General features: G+C 59.0%; 1 protein-coding gene across 2 annotated transcripts; it reads right to left on the bottom strand.

The window, feature by feature from the left end:
* Positions 1 to 608: 608 nt before the first annotated feature.
* Ethe1 (ETHE1 persulfide dioxygenase) lies at positions 609 to 13738 on the bottom strand. Of its 2 annotated transcripts, XM_021626578.2 has the most exons (7): positions 13591 to 13738; positions 13306 to 13450; positions 12306 to 12454; positions 2880 to 3009; positions 1784 to 1873; positions 1290 to 1406; positions 609 to 795 (listed from the first exon to the last, which is right to left on the bottom strand). In XM_021626578.2, exons 1-7 carry the CDS (start codon positions 13669 to 13671, stop codon positions 743 to 745), a joined length of 765 nt encoding a protein of 254 aa, XP_021482253.1. In that variant the 5' UTR covers positions 13672 to 13738; the 3' UTR covers positions 609 to 742. The 2 variants fall into 2 exon arrangements, with proteins under 2 accessions (XP_021482253.1, XP_021482254.1); XM_021626579.2 differs by lacking the exons at positions 12306 to 12454; positions 13306 to 13450; positions 13591 to 13738 and adding an exon at positions 3380 to 4427.
* Between the last annotated feature and the right edge of the window lie 3395 nt (positions 13739 to 17133).

The following is a 17133-nucleotide window of genomic DNA, read 5'->3' as shown; positions in this document are numbered from 1 at the left end:
GGGCAGAGGCCCAGGAGCCACACATCTGGACGCATCAGCTCACTGGAACGTCGTGAGGCTGTTTCCACAGGGAAGCTGAGAGCCCGGGTTGCAGGGGGCCCCCTCGGCCCGGGTCGGGGAGGCTCACACGGAATCCCGTGCCCCCTAATCCGTGTGTGCTCCTGCTCCTCCCTCCTGGGCCTTCATGCTGTCTATCTTCTGGGAATGGGCGTCTCGCCTGCAGGTGCGTGTCTAGTGCCCACAGAGGCCACACCCCGGGGACCTGGAGTTCAGGCGTTTCTGAGCCGCCGTGTGGGTGCTGGGAATTGAACCTGGGTCCTCTGCAAGAGCGGCGGCTCTCCATCTTTTAAGCATCGCTCCAGCGCCCGCCCCTTCTTCTAAGGCAGGGTCTCCCCAGCCCGGCCTGGCCTCCCTCCTGACGATCCTCCTCCAGCACCGGAGCACGGATTACAGGCATGCACCTCCCGCCCTGCTCCTCTTCACGCATGCTAGGCAAGCCCTCTTCCAAGGTGGGGTCTGGCTTTTTGAGGGGCCAGGACTGAGTTTCCGCGCTCAGTCCTTCCCCAAGAAACACCATTCCTTCCCCAAGAAAACAAGCGGAACTCAGATTTATGCCAAAACTAAAGTGGAGTTTATTTAAGATGCTTAAGTGCTGACGGGGGTGGGGGGGGGCTCAGGGGTCACTCCCTCCCCTCCCCCACCTAGTCCATTCTTAACGGATATGAGCAGCTGGCTTCCTCAGTCAGGAAGGTGGAGTCTGGACCCCACAGCGCATGTTTGCGGGAACAGCAACGTCTGAAAAGAAGAAACCGCAATGATTCTAAGGACGCAGGGCTGCCTCATGTCCCACTGACGCCCAGAAATCCTCCTGGCTCTTAGGAGGGACCAGTTCCGGTCCTGAGTCCTCATCTTCAGACCAGGGATCCAGGACAGCCTCCTCCCTCAGACCAGGGGTCAGGACAGCCTCCTCCCTCAGACCAGGGGTCCAGGACAGCCTCCTCCCTCAGACCAGGGGTCAGTACAGCCTCCTCCCTCAGACCAGGGGTCCAGGCCCAGCCTCCTCCCTCAGACCAGGGGTCAGGACAGCCTCCTCCCTCAGACCAGGGGTCAGGACAGCCTCCTCCCTCAGACCAGGGGTCCATGACAGCCTCCTCCCTCAGACCCAGGGCACCAAATCCCAGATCTTCTCTCAGATCTAGGAGTTCAGGCTCCTCCTCCCTCAGATCCACTGGTTCAAACCCCAACCATGCTCTCCTCCCACCCCACAGTCCTGATCCTGGGTAACCCACCTATGTGCTGTGGCTTGGGCAAGTTCAGGTTGTCCATGACCTTGATGAACTCTTCGCAGCTGAGGGTGAGCCGTGGGTTCAGAGTCCGCTCCTCCTCCACAGTAGAAACCGTGAGCCCTGTCCACAAAGGGAAAGGAAAGTAACCAATGACCCTTTGCCTTGGGCAGCTTGGAACTACATTTCCCAGGAGGCCGTGGAGGGCGTCTCCCTGGCCTAACTGGCTCTTCCGTGATCTGTCCTGAGAAGCAGGCCCTGCTGTCTCTGGGCACTATGGGAAATGTAGTCCCCACAGTTCCCGCCGCTCTCGGAGGTCTCCTAGGAAGGCCTATGCCTTGCAGAAGCGTCTCACGGTTTTTCCATCCACACAGCAGCCCAAGCACATAATCTCTCAGCCACAGGGACCTCTGCGTTCTGTAGCCTCCGTGCCTCTCGAGGACGACAGGCAGGGGGCGGCCCCGTGTTCAGGGTCGGCAGCCTGTCATGGACTCCCTCACCGTGGTAATCGTGAGCCGGGTAGATGAGACAGTTGCCTGGAAGCGTGAAGATCTTCTCATGCACAGAGTGGTACAAAGTCTTAGCACAGCCTGAGGAAAGAACACTTGGAGGTCAGCGGGTCACATGGACAACAGGAGGCCGCACCCCTTCCCCCGGGGAGGGGCGGCGCTTGAGGGCACCTAACCCTCTCCTCAGGAGACACAGAGGAGGCTCTCCCTGTCTCATTCTGGGGGGCGGAGCAGCATAGATGAAACGGGATAATCTGTGACTCCGTAAGGTCCGGATCAGGGGAAAGTGACATGTGGCTTAAATGAGAAGGTGTGAGCCCGGGCCCGCAGGGACGGCGAGGGGAAACGCGCCTGCTGTGCAAGCCTGGGTCCATGCCAGCGTGACTCCTGCGCTGCAGGCAGCGGAGGCTGGAGCACGCGAGGGCCCGCTGGCTGCCAGCCCTGGCCAGGCCCACTGAGACCCCGTGTCAAGGCAACAGGGTGCAGCGTATACAGGGAGCACCTGGTGTCTCTCCTGGCCTCCACGGACACCCCAAACACACGCACCTATGCCAAGTTCTGAGTCACCAGTGCAGACAAATCGTTGAAAAGGGGAGGTTAAGAGCAATCCTCACCTAACCCCAAACGTTACAGCCCCCAACAGTTAAACCGGGTACAGGAACAGCACGCGTGTACGTGTGTATGTGTATGGCCTGTAGCATGTCTGTGGGTACACATGTTCTACACCAAAAATGACTTTACACTCGATCCTCCTGCCTCCCCCTCCTGAGTGCTGGGGTGGGAGGCCTGGTTCAGCTCTTCCCGGTTGCCAGAGGATGAGGACGGGAGCCCGAGCCTCAGGCATGCTGGCTGAGCACTGTACCTGCTGAGCTGCACAGCCAGCTGCTCACTCCTTCCTGTGTCTGTCTCTCCACCACCCCCCTTGTGAGGCAAACTCTCTCCAGAACCCTGGCGGACCAGGAACTCACTCTGCACACCCGGCTGCCCCCCCCCCACACACACACACACAGGGACCCCTATTATGTGGCTGCTCTTGGGCACTCTCACACCACAGCACACTGAGGTCCTGGGCTGGGTCAGGGGTCACCTTGCTGGAAGTCTGTCCGTCCACACCCTCGGATCAGCAGGGCATCTCCAGTGAAGGCCATACTTTGGTCATTCAGGACGAAGGTGACACAGCCTGGGGTGTGGCCAGGGCTGGCCCGGGTCTCCAGAGCCTGGTAGGACACAAAGATAGTCACCAGCAAGCCCCAAGGTCAGCAAGCCCCAAGGTCAGCAAGCCCCACTGGTCCCCAAAGCCCCATCCGCCCCTTGGGACACAAGTGGGCAAAGGAACAAAGCAACGGTCGGCTTAATCTGAAGGCTGGAAGCAGTGGGGTCTACGTCAGACTCAGGCAGAGAGAGGCAGGATGACCTGGGGGTGAAGGCCTGAGCCAGAAGCAAGAGCCTGTCTTGGGAGGGGGGTCAATTTGAAATCTGCTTCCGTCCCTCCCTCCCTCCTGCCTTCCTTCCTGCCTGCCTGCCCTCTGAGACATAATCTCCTGTGTCAGGAGTGGACTCAAGGCTGTGAATCAACGATGAGCTTACACATCCGCTCTTCCGGCATCCACCTCCGAGCTCTGCAGTCATGGCTGCTTCCACCAGGTTAGTTTACACAGGGCTGGGGATGGAATCCAGGGCTTTGTGCGTGCTAGCCAAGTGTTTGGGCAGCTAACCTGCCCTGCCTGAAGTTCTGAAACACCACACAGGGGTCCCACAAGACAGGAGCCAGATGGCCCAGGGTGCACAGCACGGGAGCCATGCACTGGGCAGAGAGAGTTTGCACCTCAGTAAGAGAATGGAAAGGAAGCCCGAGGTGGAGGCTGTGGCTCGCAGGCTGTGCACACAGGCTCTGGGCTGCATCTTCAGCACCACAGGAAAACAGACTCAGTCAGCACCGAGAAAGAACACTGCCAAGCTGAGGGCCTGAGCTCTATCCACAGGATGACGAGAAACAGCTCTCAGCTTAGGCTCTGACCTTCACATACATGAATCGATAAAGGTAATAAAAAATTAAGTTCTACTGTTAGAAAGAAACTTAATGGTGTTTCAAAAATAATTACTGATGCGAGGGAAAAAGGTGTAATATCAGGTCAGAAGACAGGTGATGAAGCTGCTTCCACGGTGAGACTCCTGCAGGCGTGCTAACACAGGCCTGCTAACACAGGCCTGCAGTCCCAGTGGAGGGACGCCGAGGCAGGAGGACTGGGAGCTTGAAACTAGTCTAAGCCGCAAAGTTCCAGGCTCCCTGAACCGTGGAGTGAGGCCCTGGCTCAACTTTAAAAAGCGGAGGGAGATCTTGGTAAAATAAAAAGTTACTAATGAACATGTAGATTGTTCTTTTTGGTTTTGTTGGTGGCGTTTTCAGACAAGTGCTCCCCATGCAGCCCAGGCTGGCCTTGAACTCCTGGATCTTCCGGCCTCGGCCTCCCAGGAGTTGGGATTACAGGCTTGGGCCACCCTCTTCTCCATAGTGGCAGAAGACACTTGTGAGTGCTGGTGAGGTGACAGCCAGCTGCTGCAGTCTGCGGGTTATTCCTGTGGACCCCAGGGTTAAACGAGCCCTGCCCACCTGCTGGGCGGTCAGCTGCCCACCTCCCACCCGCCTCCCACCCGCCCGCCGGCCCAGGTCAGCCGCCCACCTCTACCCCGTGTTTGTGGAGAAACGGGTCATGGAGAAAAGCACTCACCACCCTTGCACAGGACTGAGCTCTGTCCCAGCACCATGTCAGCCGCTTACAACCACCCTAACAACCGATCCGGATGAGGCACACCCTCTTCTGACCAACACACACACAATTAAAAAGAAATCTTTTAAAAAGTGGTGTTTATCATAGGCATCTGTCACAGTAACAGAAACCAACAGCCAAGGAAACCAACAGCGAAGCACACTGTAATAGAACTTGGGCAAACGTGCCCAGCGTGGTGGCACGGGCCTATGAGCTGAGGAAGAGCAGAGGCACAAGCCTCCACTGTACAGTGGATTTGGGGCCTGCCTCTGCCTCTCAAATGTGGGGATTCAAGGCGTGAGCCACCACCGCCCAGCAAAATAAAATTTTTAAATTTTAAAATAATACATTGCCAAGCACGGTGGTACACACCTGTGATCCGAGCACTCGGGAGGCAGGCCGAAGGAGAAGATCTGTGAGCTCCAGGCCAGCCTGGGCTACAGAGAGTCCAGGCCAGCCAGGGCCACACAGAGAAACCTGTCTCGAAAAGCCAAAATAAATAAACAAACAAATAAAATAATACATAAGACACTGCATAGTGGTCCTATCCCCTCAGCACAAAGCAGGAGGATTACAAACTCAAGGCTCCCACAGGCCGATGAGTGAGTTCAAGGCCAGCCGGAGCACCCACGTGAGACTGTCTCAGCATAAAAAGAAGGGGCAGAAGGCGGCCCAGTGGCTAAGAGCACCAGCTGCTCTTGTGGAGGACCGCAGTCTGACTCCAGCACCAGCTTTCACCGTGCACAATCCCAGGCTCAGGAGGTCCGGCACCCTTTTCTGGCCTCTTCCAGCACCCGGCACACATGTGCAGTACACAAAGGCAGAAAGAGCTGGAGCCCACGGTCAGGGCCCAGGCACTCCTAGCCATCAGGAGGCCTAACATGAGCTCCAGGCTAGCCTGGGCTACCTGTGAATGTGGGCCAGCCTGGACTGCAGCCTGAGAAGCAGTGTGGCACATTTAAAAAACCGAGGCTGAGGACCTGGCTCCGAGGTGGAGCGCCCATGCCGTCAAGGACACCCCGCCAAGCCCCGTGGACAGAAGAGCGAGCCCAGGTCAGCACACACAGACAGAGACGGCCTCCTCTGCTGGTGAAGCCTGCATGATACCGTGCTCCAGAGGAGCCCTGCTGGCCTAGCCAGGGGCGGGCCTGACATGTGTCCGCACCAGCAGCGCCTCTGTCTGTCCAGGATGCGTGAAACACTGGACCGTTATTCCCGCCCGTAGCCCCTTTCCCAGGCTCAGGGCAGCCTCGCGCTCACGCGGCCTGCATGGCCCTGGCGGTCAGCAGAGTCAATGGTCAGCAGGTCTCACACGGGGGCACGGCCCTGGCGGTCAGCACCGGCCCTGGGGGTCAGTAGGCCCCACACGGGGGCACGGCCCTGGCGGTCAGCAGGCCCAGCAGTCAGCAGACCCCATGCTCCAGGTCCTTGGCCTTGGCGGTCAGCACGGACCTGGCGGTCAGTAGGCCCAGCGGTCAGCAGACCCCACGCGCCAGGCCCTCCTCCTGTCCTCCATTCTCACACCCTGAGCGATGCTGGCGCCCTCTGCTGTTCCTGTGTCTGGGGACCTGAAAGCCCAAATCTCGTTTTCCCAGTCACTAACTGGCTCTACACCACCTAAAACCTTTCCTTTATTTTGTGGAAGAAAAGGCATTTGAGGCACATCAGTGGCTAAGACCGCCTGCACGGATGTTCAGTTCCCAGAACCGACGGGAAGGCTAACAAATGCCCTCAACCCCAATTCTGGGGATCCCACACCGTCTGTGGGCCTCCACAGGCACCAGGCTGTGCACTTACACACAGACACACAAAACAAAAATAAAAGAAAAAAACTGCTTGCAAGTTGGTTCAGGTACAGGTTGCTGGCTGCCAGGATCTGTACCCTGAGTTCACTCTCTGGTATCTACACCGTGAAAGGAAAAAACCGTATCCATAAAGCTTTCTGTCCATACACACACCTGCACATTCACATAATAAATACATCGTGTAACTTTAATTAAAAGGGCTAAAGAATCTGGGCTGTGGTAGGGCACCCCTCTAATTGGGAGGCAGGGGCAGGTGAATCTCTAAGCTCAAGGCCAGCCTGGTCTACAGAGAGTTCCAGAACATCCAGGGCTACACAGAGAAACCCTGTCTCAAAAAACAAAAAACAAAAAAAACAAAGAAAACAAAACAGGAAAAAAAAAGGCTAATGACAAAAAAGAGGACTACAGATGCAGTCCAGAGCTACAGTGCTTGCAAGATTCCCCAGTGAGGGGCTGGGGTGTGGCTCAGGGGTAGAGGATTACCCAAAATCCCCCAGTAAGGGGCTGGGGTGTGGCTCAGTGGTAGAGCCCCTGCCTAGACTCCCCCAGTGAGGGACTGGGGTGTGGCTCAGGGGTAGAGCCCCTGCCTAGAGTTCCCCAGTAAGGAGCAAAGATGTGGCTCAGTGGTAGAGCCCCTGCCTAGAGTCCCCCAGTGAGGGGCTGGGGTGTGGGTCAGTGGTAGAGCCCCTGCCTAGAGTCCCCCAGTGAGGGGCTGGGGTGTGGCTCAGTGGTAGGGCCCTTACCTAGAATCCCCCAGTGAGGGGTGGGGTGTGGCTCAGTGGTAGAGCCCCTGCCTAGAATTCCCCAGTGAGGGGCTGGGGTGTGGCTCAGTGGTAGAGCCCCTGCCTAGAATCCCCCAGTGAGGGGCTGGGATGTGGCTCAGTGGTAGAGCCCCTGCCTAGAATCCCCCAGTGAGGGGCTGGGGTGTGGCTCAGTGGTGGAGCCCCTGCCTAGAATCCCCCAGTGAGGGGCTGGGGTGTGGCTCAGTGGTGGAGCCCCTGCCTAGAATCCCCCAGTGAGGGGCTGGGGTGTGGCTCAGTGGTGGAGCCCCTGCCTAGAATCCCCCAGTGAGGGGCTGGGGTGTGGCTCAGTGGTGGAGCCCCTGCCTAGAATCCCCCAGTGAGGGGCTGGGGTGTGGCTCAGTGGTAGAGTCCCTGCCTAGAGTCCCCCAGTGAGGGGCTGGGGTGTGGCTCAGTGGTAGAGCCCCTGCCTAGAGTCCCCCAGTGAGGGGCTGGGGTGTGGCTCAGGGGTAGAGCACACCTAGCATGTTAAGTGTCCTGGGTTCCACCCCCAGCACTGCAAGAGAAAAAAGGCATCTGCAATGTTCCTAAGATTAAGGGTATGTCCGGTCTGTGACTCAGCAGGGCAATTCCTGGGAACTGAAGGGAGCTTTTGCCAAGGAACTTGTAGAGACTAGAACATCAGCACTAAATCCTTGACCATTGTGAAAACCGATGATAACCACCCAGGGAGGATGAGGAAGTAAACTGTGGGGCCCACATTAGGGGCTGGCAAGCTGCAGGGAGAGAGATCTGACCTAGCCCTCGATTCTGAGAGGTTTTTATGTTGCCCCTTGGCTCGACCCGGCCGTGGGTGTGCGCCTGGGATTGCTGCATTGCAGAGGTGAAGGCAGGAGGCGTAGGTCAGGCGTGCAAGGTCCTCCTCAACAATGTAACAAGTCCAAAGTCAGCCTGTGCTTGACACCCTGGGAGAAGTGAGGGGTGGACCTTAGCCAGGCATGTAAGCACACGCCCAGGAGGCTGAGACAAGGCAACCTCCGGGCGTTCCAGGCCCACTGGGTCAGAGGGCACAGCACTGTAAAACTCGAACCTTGGGAGCCGTAAGGAAAGCTCTTGAACTCCCAGCCATACTTCTGCTTCTCCGTTTGTGCCAACGCCTTTCACACCACAAGAGGGCAGCTGTGTCCCAGAACACACGCCAGGCGGCCTGTGAAGGTTAGATTTACTGTCCAGTCTTTCACAGAGAAAGGTGGCCATCCCTGACTACAGAACCACGAGAAAGAATTACACCTCAGAAGGCAGAGGCAGGGGACCTCTGTGAGTGGGGACAGCCTCATCTAAATGCTGAGTCCCGGGCTAACCAGGGCAACATAGAGAGACCCTGTCTCAAAGCAACGACAAAAATTACAGCTGCCAACATCAGCGAGAAGGAATGAGCACAGACTCAGGCACCCAAGCTCTGTATGTTTCTTGTCTTCGATTTCGCTGGAAGCATGGATTCACTCTGTAGCCCAGGCTGGCCACAAGATCCAGAGATCCCTGCATCTTGAGAGCTAGGATTAGAGCTTTGCCTCACCAAGCTGAACGTCAAGGGGAACCATCTACAGCTGTGTAAGCCAGGATGGTCCCCCAGAAGAGGGATCAGAGCAGAAAGTCCACTAGGGCGATGAGGGTGTTCCCAGGTAGAGATGAGGAAGAAGGAACCCACGAGCAAACCAGTAAGAGTCAGCGTGCGCACACTTCTCACGTAACTGTTGTTTTAGAGCCTCCTGTCTTGCTCCTAATGTTTTATCACATCTCATTAGCACACCACAGCCCAGCTGTCAAGGTCAGAGTGTGTGTGTACAGCTCAGGTGGCCGAGAGTTCATCATTAGCCAAGGATGACACAGAGATCCTGATTCTCCTCCTCTGCCTTCCAAGTGCAGGGCTACAGGCTTGAGCCACCCCTCCCAGCTGGAATCCAACTTATTTGTTGATTTTTTTATCCAAGGGCTTCTCTGTGTGGCCCTGGCTGCCCTGGAATTTACTCTGTAGACCAAGCTGGCCTCGAACTCAGAGATCTGATGCCCCTCACTCTCCAGGGCCAGGATTAAAAGTGTGCACCACCACCACCTTCTAAAGGGGCAGAAAACATAAGAGTCAGGAAAAACAGACCCATGCGGTGTGTAAAGGAAGCTACGTGCACACTGACCAACACTGATACCAGCAGCTGTCGACACAACTGTTGAACACCTGGAACCTTCACAGTGCCAGCGACACCGCAACTTCATCCACAAGAGTCTGTGCAGCTCTACCCAAAACAACCCCACGGCGGAGGCCGCTCCAATGCCTCTCCATGGCTGAACCTTGACGACTGACAACTGAGGAGAAAGAAGCCAGCCGAAAAATCCCAAGTACGTGCACACTTCTGTGAGATGTACAGACGGGAAGACCCAGACAGACAGCAAGGACGATACAGGAGAATAAAGTGACTTAAAGCCCAAGCATAGTGGCCTGTAGCTACACCTGCAATCCAGGCTCAGGCTGGAGGGTCAGAAGTTCAGGGGCCGCCTGGCACAGACCATGAGCTCAAGGTCAACTTGGAAATATTACTAAGACCTCTCAAAATAAAAAGGGCTGGGCCGTGGCTCAGTGGTGGAGCCCCTGCCTAGAATCCCCCAGTGAGGGGCTGGGGTGTGCTCAGTGGTGGAGACCCTGCCTAGAATTCCCCAGTGAGGGGCTGGGGTGTGGCTCAGGGGTAGAGCCCCTGCCTAGAGTACCCAGTCAGGGGCTGGGGTGTGACTCAGTGGAGAGCCCCTGCCTAGAATCCCCCAGTGAGGGGCTGGAGTGTGGCTCAGTGGTGGAGCCCCTGCCTAGAATCCCCCAGTGAGGGGCTGGGGTGTGGCTCAGTGGTAGAGCCCCTGCCTAGAGTCCCCCAGTGAGGGGCTGGGGTGTGGCTAGTGGTAGGGCCCTTACCTAGAATCCCCCAGTGAGGGGCTGGGGTGTGGCTCAGTGGTAGAGCACCTGCCTGGAATCCCCCAGTGAGGGGCTGGGGTGTGGCTCAGTGGTAGAGCTCCTGCCTAGAGTCCCCCAGTGAGGGGCTGGGGTGTGCTCAGTGGTAGAGCCCCTGCCTAGAATCCCCCAGTGAGGGGCTGGGGTGTGGCTCAGTGGTAGAGGATTACCCAGAATCCCCCAGTGAGGGGCTGGGGTGTGGCTCAGTGGTAGAGCCCCTGCCTAGACTCCCCCAGTGAGGGGCAGGGGTGTGGCTCAGTGGTAGAGCTCCTACCTAGAGTCCCCCAGTGAGGGGCTGGGGTGTGGCTCAGTGGTAGAGCCCCTGTGTGGGACAGGCGTAGAGTCCTTTTAGCATGAATCAGGCCCTAGGTTTTATCCCCAGTAGTGGCGTAGTGGCAGAAATGTTGCAAACTACCAACTGAAGGGACGATTCGGGAGAATGATGAGTCAAGGCCAGTTTGGGCTACAAAGCCACGTAAACAAAGAATGAAGAATGAAAGAGGTTTGCCTGAGGCTGGGAGGGAAGGAGGGAGGTGGAAATAGGCTGAAATGGCTTGTAAGGATGGGCACATCATTCTACAAATATCCTACATCTCGGTGACTCACAGGCTTCCGGTGAGCGGCTCAGGCTGTACGTGGATTAGATCAATAAAATGGAGTAAAGGAAAGACAAACACGAAGCTGAGCACAGCTGAGCCCTTTACAGCGGTGCACTGAAGGTGTCAGCCTCTGTGGGCAGAGAAGGGCCTTTCAGTTCTGTTTGTTTTCCTGTGTTCCGACAGAGGGCCTCACAGGGACCAGCAGGCATGAACCCTGTGTCAGCCTGAATGCTGGGATTAAGTGCGTGCAACCATGCTAGCATTTGAATTTTTTAATTTTTTGGTGCAGGGTCACCTGTAGCCTTGATTGGACTCACACGTGATAAGTGACTGAGGGTGACCTTGAACTCCTGGGATGGGTGTGTGCCTTACGCACATTTTAAGGCTCCTCCTCATTGTGTTTAATTTTTTTTTTTTATTCTCCCTGTATTCCTAGCTGTTCTGGAACTCTCTGTGTAGACTGGGCTGGCCTTGAACTCACAGAGCTCCACCTACCTCAGTATCTGCCTCCTGAGTGCTGGGGTCAAGAGCATGTGCCAGTCCCGCTAGCTTATTTTGAAGACGCTCAGGTTGTATGTACGTGTGTCCTAGCAGAGGTCAAACAGTCAGCCGGGGCCACCCGACCTAGGTGCCTGTCACCTGTCCCTGGAGAACAGCCGGCCGCGAGGCGCTGCTTTTCAGGCTGTGGTCTCCACCCCGGGGCTGAAGGGGCCTTCCACAGGGGTCGCTACGGCCATCGGAACACAGATGTTTTTGCACCGTGGTCGTAACAGCAGCAGGGTGACCGCCATGAGGGAGCGAGATTTTATGTTGGGGTCAGCCCAGTGTGCGGAACCCTGTCAAAGGCTGCGCACACGAGGCCCTGCACCCTCCTCTCTGGACCGGGCAACACTTGTCCCCCTCACCAGCGGGGCTGACACAAACTGCCCTTTTTGGCTTCCCAGCACAGGCCTGACACCACAGCCTGTGACAGCAGCTGAGCCCTCTCAGCACAGAACCCTGAATCAGGACCAGCAAGCCAGAGGCCAGCCCCCACCCCCGCCTCCGTTTCCGTCCCCAGCAGCAAACTACATCTTTGGCAATTCTGATCACCTGCTTCCTCCCTCCGGGCACAGCCCTCACCCCCGCCCCACCCTGCCCATAGCCCAGGGTGGCAAAGCAGAGAGGGCAAAGGAGGAACCTTCAGCCCTGGGTGAGGCCTCAAGGCTAACACTTCAGGAGGAACCCACGCAGGCGTGTGACCCTGAGTTCACGCCACTATGCGTGGGTGCCACCTCAAATGGTAGCTGCAGAGACCTCACCGCCACAGGATGCCCCTTCCTTACCAAAGGCTGGGGGCCTCCCTCAGCCCTGGCCCAGAAGCACCAAACAGGGTTTATGGAAATGCCAGGCAATGCCTGCCCAAGGCCTCAGGAAACTTCATGGCTGTTGGCTTCGGGGCCACCCCTGCCTGTGGCCTCCTGCCCCAGCGCCCATCCTGGGGTCCTGGTACTCTCCACAGAGAACAGAGGCAGGAGTCTGAGCCTGCACCCGCTGACCCTCCCTCCTCGGCCCAGCAGCCACTTCCCCAGGCCCACACCCTCCCCTCTGAGACCAGCACCCGACTCACAAATCGCCCGAAGCGGATGGTGTCACCCTCCTCGATGTGTACATCAGCCTGGGCCCCGCTGAGGCGGGAGATGACGGACTGGCAGCCGGGGAGGAGGGACTTGAGGACCCCTGAGCCGGTGATGTGGTCGGCGTGGCAGTGCGTGTTCACTAGAAAGAAGCATGCACAGAGAATTGAATGCTTTCAGCCTACTGCATCCAGACCTCAGAGCCAAGGAGGCAGACCCAGCCCTCCCTCAGACCAGGGGTCAAGGCCCAGCCTTCTCCCTCAGGCCAGGGGTCAGTACAGCCTCCTCCCTCAGACCAGGGGTCCAGGCCAGCCTCCTCCTTCAGACCCAGGGGTCAGGACAGCCTCCTCCCTCAGGCCAGGGGTCAGTACAGCCTCCTTCCTCAGACCAGGGGTCCAGGCCAGCCTCCTCCCTCAGACCCAGGGGTCAGGACAGCCTCCTCCCTCAGACCAGGGGTCAGTACAGCCTCCTCCCTCAGGCCAGGGGTCAGTACAGCCTCCTCCCTCAGACCAGGGGTCAAGGCCCAGCCTCCTCCCCCAGACCAGGGGTCAGTACAGCCTCCTCCCTCAGACCCAGGGGTCAGGACAGCCTCCTCCCTCAGACCAGGGGTCCAGGCCAGCCTCCTCCCTCAGACCAGGGGTCAGGACAGCCTCCTCCCTCAGATCAGGGGTCCAGGACAGCCTCCTCCCTCAGACCAGGGGTCAGGACAGCCTCGTCCCTCAGACCCAGGGGATCCAGACCCAGCCTCCTCCTCCCTCTCAGATCCAGGGGTCCAGGCCCAGCCTCCTCCCTCAGACCCAGGGGATCCAGACCCAGCCTCCTCCTCCCTCTCAGACCCAGGGGTCCAGTCCCAGCCTCCTCCTCCCTCTCAGACCCAGGGGTGCAGACTCTAATCCTCATTCACACCCTGGGTCTAGCCCGCAGCCCTCCTGTCTCCCCAGCCTCGGCCATGTCCGGGCCCGGCCCAGTCCCGCCGAGCGAGTCCCCACTGACCCGCGTAGAGCAACTTCAGCCCCAGTTCCTTCACCAGCTGGGCGTCCCGCGGCGCCGTCTCCAGCACCGGGTCGATGAGGACGGCCTCCCGTGCCTCCCAGTCGCCCAGCAGGTAGGTGTAGGTGCAACTCCGGGCTTCAAACATCTGCGGGGTGCGGCAGCGCAGAGGGCTCGGGACCCGCCGCGTGCCTGCGGACCCGAGAGCCCAGCCCGCCTCGCCCGGGGCCGCCCCGCTCCCTCCGCAAGGAATGCCGTCCAGGAGCCTCCTGCCCCCTCCCGCCGCACCTGCCGGAGGAGGACCGGCGCTCCGGGTGCGCTTCGCTGGCTCAGCCGCCGCCCGGCCAGCCTGAGGGCCGCGCCGGACATCGCGCCGCTCTCTGCGCCCAGCCGCCGCGCAGCCACAGCCCGATGCTCCTGGGCTGACCCGGGGGGGCGGGGCGGGGCGGGGCTGACCCGGGCGGGCGGGGCGAGCGAGGCGGGGCTGACCGGGAGGGCGGGGCGAGCGAGGCGGGGCGGAGCGGGGCTGACCGGGAGGGCGGGGCGGAGCTGACTCGGAGGGCGGGGCGGGGCGGGGCTGACCAGGAAGGGCGGCGCGAGCGAGGCGGGGCTGGGTGGGGCGAGGCCTGACGGGGCGGGGCCTGCCTTAAAGGAGCCGCGACGGCCGGGCCGCTGTGGAAACCCGCAGTCACCGGCTTCTTCCAGGAAACACGTGGAAACCCAAGGTCACCAGCGTTCTGAGGAACCGTTGCGTGTCTGATTGCAGCTGTCTTCTGTTTAGTTGTTTGATTTTTTTCTGACACGGGTTCTCACCGCAAACCCTGGCTGTCCTGGAAATGGCTCTGCAGCCCAGGCCGGCCTTATCTCAGTCATCCCCCCGGCCCTGCCTCCGGAGAGAGTGCTGGGATCGGAGGCGTGTGTGGCCCTGCGCCCGGCTGGCTCGGCCGGGCTGGGCACGACGCCTTCCAGCGGCGGCAGCAGAAACGGAGACTGTATTGTTTTTAGTGAGGCGCGTGTGCGGCCGGGGCTGGAATTACAGGAGGCTGTGCACTGCGCACGGCGGTGCTGGGAACAGAACCCGGGTCCTCTCCAAAGCGCCGGGCATGCTCTGGACTCAGCTTCCACCTACCTTTCCACGGGTCCCAGGGACCAAACTCCGGTTCGCTCGCCAGCAACGGTTGCTTAGCAACGGGGCCATCTGCGAGCGCCCACACCTGTCACTTTAGCAGCTTTGTCTGATGGTGGCTTTTTCCTTCTTTCTCCTCCTTCATTGTTTGTTTTCATTGTTTCCCCCTCCTTCCCTCCTCCCTCTCGTCCTTGTTGTGTGTTTAGACTGGGTCTCTGTAGCCCATGCTGGATTCAAGCCCTCACGTAGCTGAGGATGACCCGGAACTGAGCGCGGGGAACCCGGCAGGGCAGGATCGCGCGGCGGGAGCTGGCGCGCAGGCCGCGGAGGGTGCTGACACGGGCTGGCTCCCCGAGGCTCGCCCAGCCTGCCCTCTTTCAGGCCCAGGCGGCCCCACCCAGGCCGCCCTGGGCCCTCCCCATCAATCATTAACCGAGAAGGTGCCTACCGCCGACCTTCTGGACTCATTTCCTCCTCCAGCGTCCTTCCTCTTCGCTGACCGTAGACTGGGTAAAGCTGGTACAGAACCGGCCTGCACACCTACCCGCCTGTCTCTAAAGCAGAGCAACTCGGAGCTCTCGAACCCCATCAAACAGGCCGCTCCTGGAACCCATCCACAGCGGGAACACTCCTAGGTAGCAGAAGAACCCTGGTTTCCGTCCCAGCGCTCTCCGCGGAGAAGGAACCATGGTGCCTAGCCGCGGCGCTGGGCTTCTGACAGTCCCACTGCACCTTCCCCTGAACCTGCCAGGGCGCCTCACAGGACCTGCTCCTAGAAGGCATGACCTCCCGAAGCCTGGCTGAGGAGGGGAAGGTCTTTACTGCAGAACAGCACAGCCAGAGGCCAGAGAGAGGAAGCTGCAGGCGGAACCTGGGGGAGTCAGCAGGAGAGAAGGACAAGGAGCGTGGGCAAAGGAGAGCGAGAGCGGGAGGTGGCCAAATGAGCAGCTGGGGGAGGGAGGATCTGAGCTGGGGGGTTAGGGTGCTGCGTACTGGGAGTCCGCGCCCAGGGCACCACAGACAAGACAACCCTTTGTTTCTTTTGAACTGACACTGTTACCCCTTTATTCAACCCACTTTGCTTTGATCCTAAACTGTTTCAGAAAGTGAGAGTTACATAAAGGCTACACTTTCCAAGACCTGTGTCTGTTGTCTGTCTGTCTGGGCGGGCCAGAGATTCCCTGTGGCCTTTTCTCCCAGGCTTCAGTCAATAAAAGGTAAGGGTGAACCTTCGAGGTGGGCAGCGGGAGCAGTGGGAGGAGAAAACCATTTCGTCACTGTCTTCAGACGACCACATTTTTGGCGTGGCACAAATGCGCGCTTACCCGCACGCATGCACACACACCAGTGTGGCCATTGCTGTCGACCTCAGCATCCGTGGGGCCATTCGGAGACACCACAGCTTAAAACTTGACTGGGAGGTGAAGATGGAAGCCGGAAGGCTACAGAGGGACCCATGAAAGAACACAGGGAGGCCACGGGAGCCTAGCAACCTCTGGGGATGCAGAGAGGCCAAGCCGCCTGGCATTTTGTAACCTTTTGTTACTCTTGTTTGTCTGTTGCTTTCTGACACAGGGTTCTCTGTGTGGCCTTGGCTGTCCTGGACTCGCTCTGTGGACCAGGCTGGCCTTGAACTCACAGCCCTGCCTGCTTCTGCCTCCCAAGTGCTGGGGTTTTAGACGTGGGCACCATGCCCAGCTTTGCCCCGATTCTGAGGCCAGCCTGGGTGGCAGAGTGCTATAAAATGTAACAAACTTGATAGAGAAGATCCTGAGAGATAGAGGAGGCAGAGAGGAAAGAAACGAGGGTGAGGAAGGGGAGAAGAGATGGCTCAAGGGAAAGGCGAGAACGTAGCTCATCCTCCACGGACTCAGGAAGGCTTTCCTGGCCCACACCTGAAGCTAGGACCCGAAGGAGAGCAGCCAGGCACAGTGCACAAACAGTGGGCAGTCGGGGTAGTAGGAGAGGCCAGGAAACAAGGAACCTCAGGCATAGCTAAAGAGCCAACCATTCCTGTGGGGCCCTTCCCTCATGTTTTAGCGACCTTTGAGCCCTGTCCCACAGGGAATCCCTGGCCTTCCACACTGTACAGAAATGTTCTGCTAAGCTCTATCTGAGCCACACCCAGCCCCTCACAGGGGATTCTAGGCAGGGGCTCTACCACTGAGCCACACCCCAGCCCCTCACTGGGGGACTCTAGGCAGGGGCTCCACTGAGCCACACCCCAGCCTCTCACTGGGGGAGTCTAGGCAGGGGCTCCACCACTGAGCCACACCCCAGCCCCTCACTGGGGGACTCTAGGCAGGGGCTCTACCACCACACCCCAGCCCCTCACTGGGGGACTCTAGGCAGGGGCTCTACCACTGAGCCACACCCCAGCCCCTCACTGGGGGACTCTAGGCAGGGGCTCTACCACTGAGCCACACCCCAGCCCCTCACTGGGGGACTCTAGGCAGGGGCTCTACCACTGAGACACACCCCAGCCCCTCACTCGGGCATTCTAGGCAGGGGTTCTACCCCTGAGCCACACCCCAGCCCCTCACTGGGGGATTCTAGGCAGGGGCTCTCCTCTGAGCACACCCCAGCCTCTCACTGGGGGATTCTTGGCAGGGCTCTGCCACTGGAAACAGAGTGGGTAAGCTGTCCATCTCAACAAGTGAACTTTCTAGAAGACAGGTACACATTGTGCTGAGGTGCTTTTGCGC

Source organism: Meriones unguiculatus, chromosome 14 (genome assembly GCF_030254825.1).
Source record: "Meriones unguiculatus strain TT.TT164.6M chromosome 14, Bangor_MerUng_6.1, whole genome shotgun sequence".
NCBI classification, from domain to species: Eukaryota; Metazoa; Chordata; class Mammalia; order Rodentia; family Muridae; genus Meriones; species Meriones unguiculatus.
This window is presented reverse-complemented; position numbering and strand designations above follow the sequence as displayed.

Coding starts and splice junctions, on each gene's coding strand:
- Ethe1 (XM_021626578.2), bottom strand. CDS start 13,671: ATGTCCGGCGCGGCCCTCAGGCTGGCCGGGCGGCGGCTGAGCCAGCGA. Junction 1,874..2,879: donor ACGGACAGACTTCCAGCAAG/GTGACCCCTGAC, acceptor TTCTTTCCTCAG/GCTGTGCTAAGACTTTGTAC. Junction 796..1,289: donor GCCCAAGCCACAGCACATAG/GTGGGTTACCCA, acceptor TCTTCTTTTCAG/ACGTTGCTGTTCCCGCAAAC.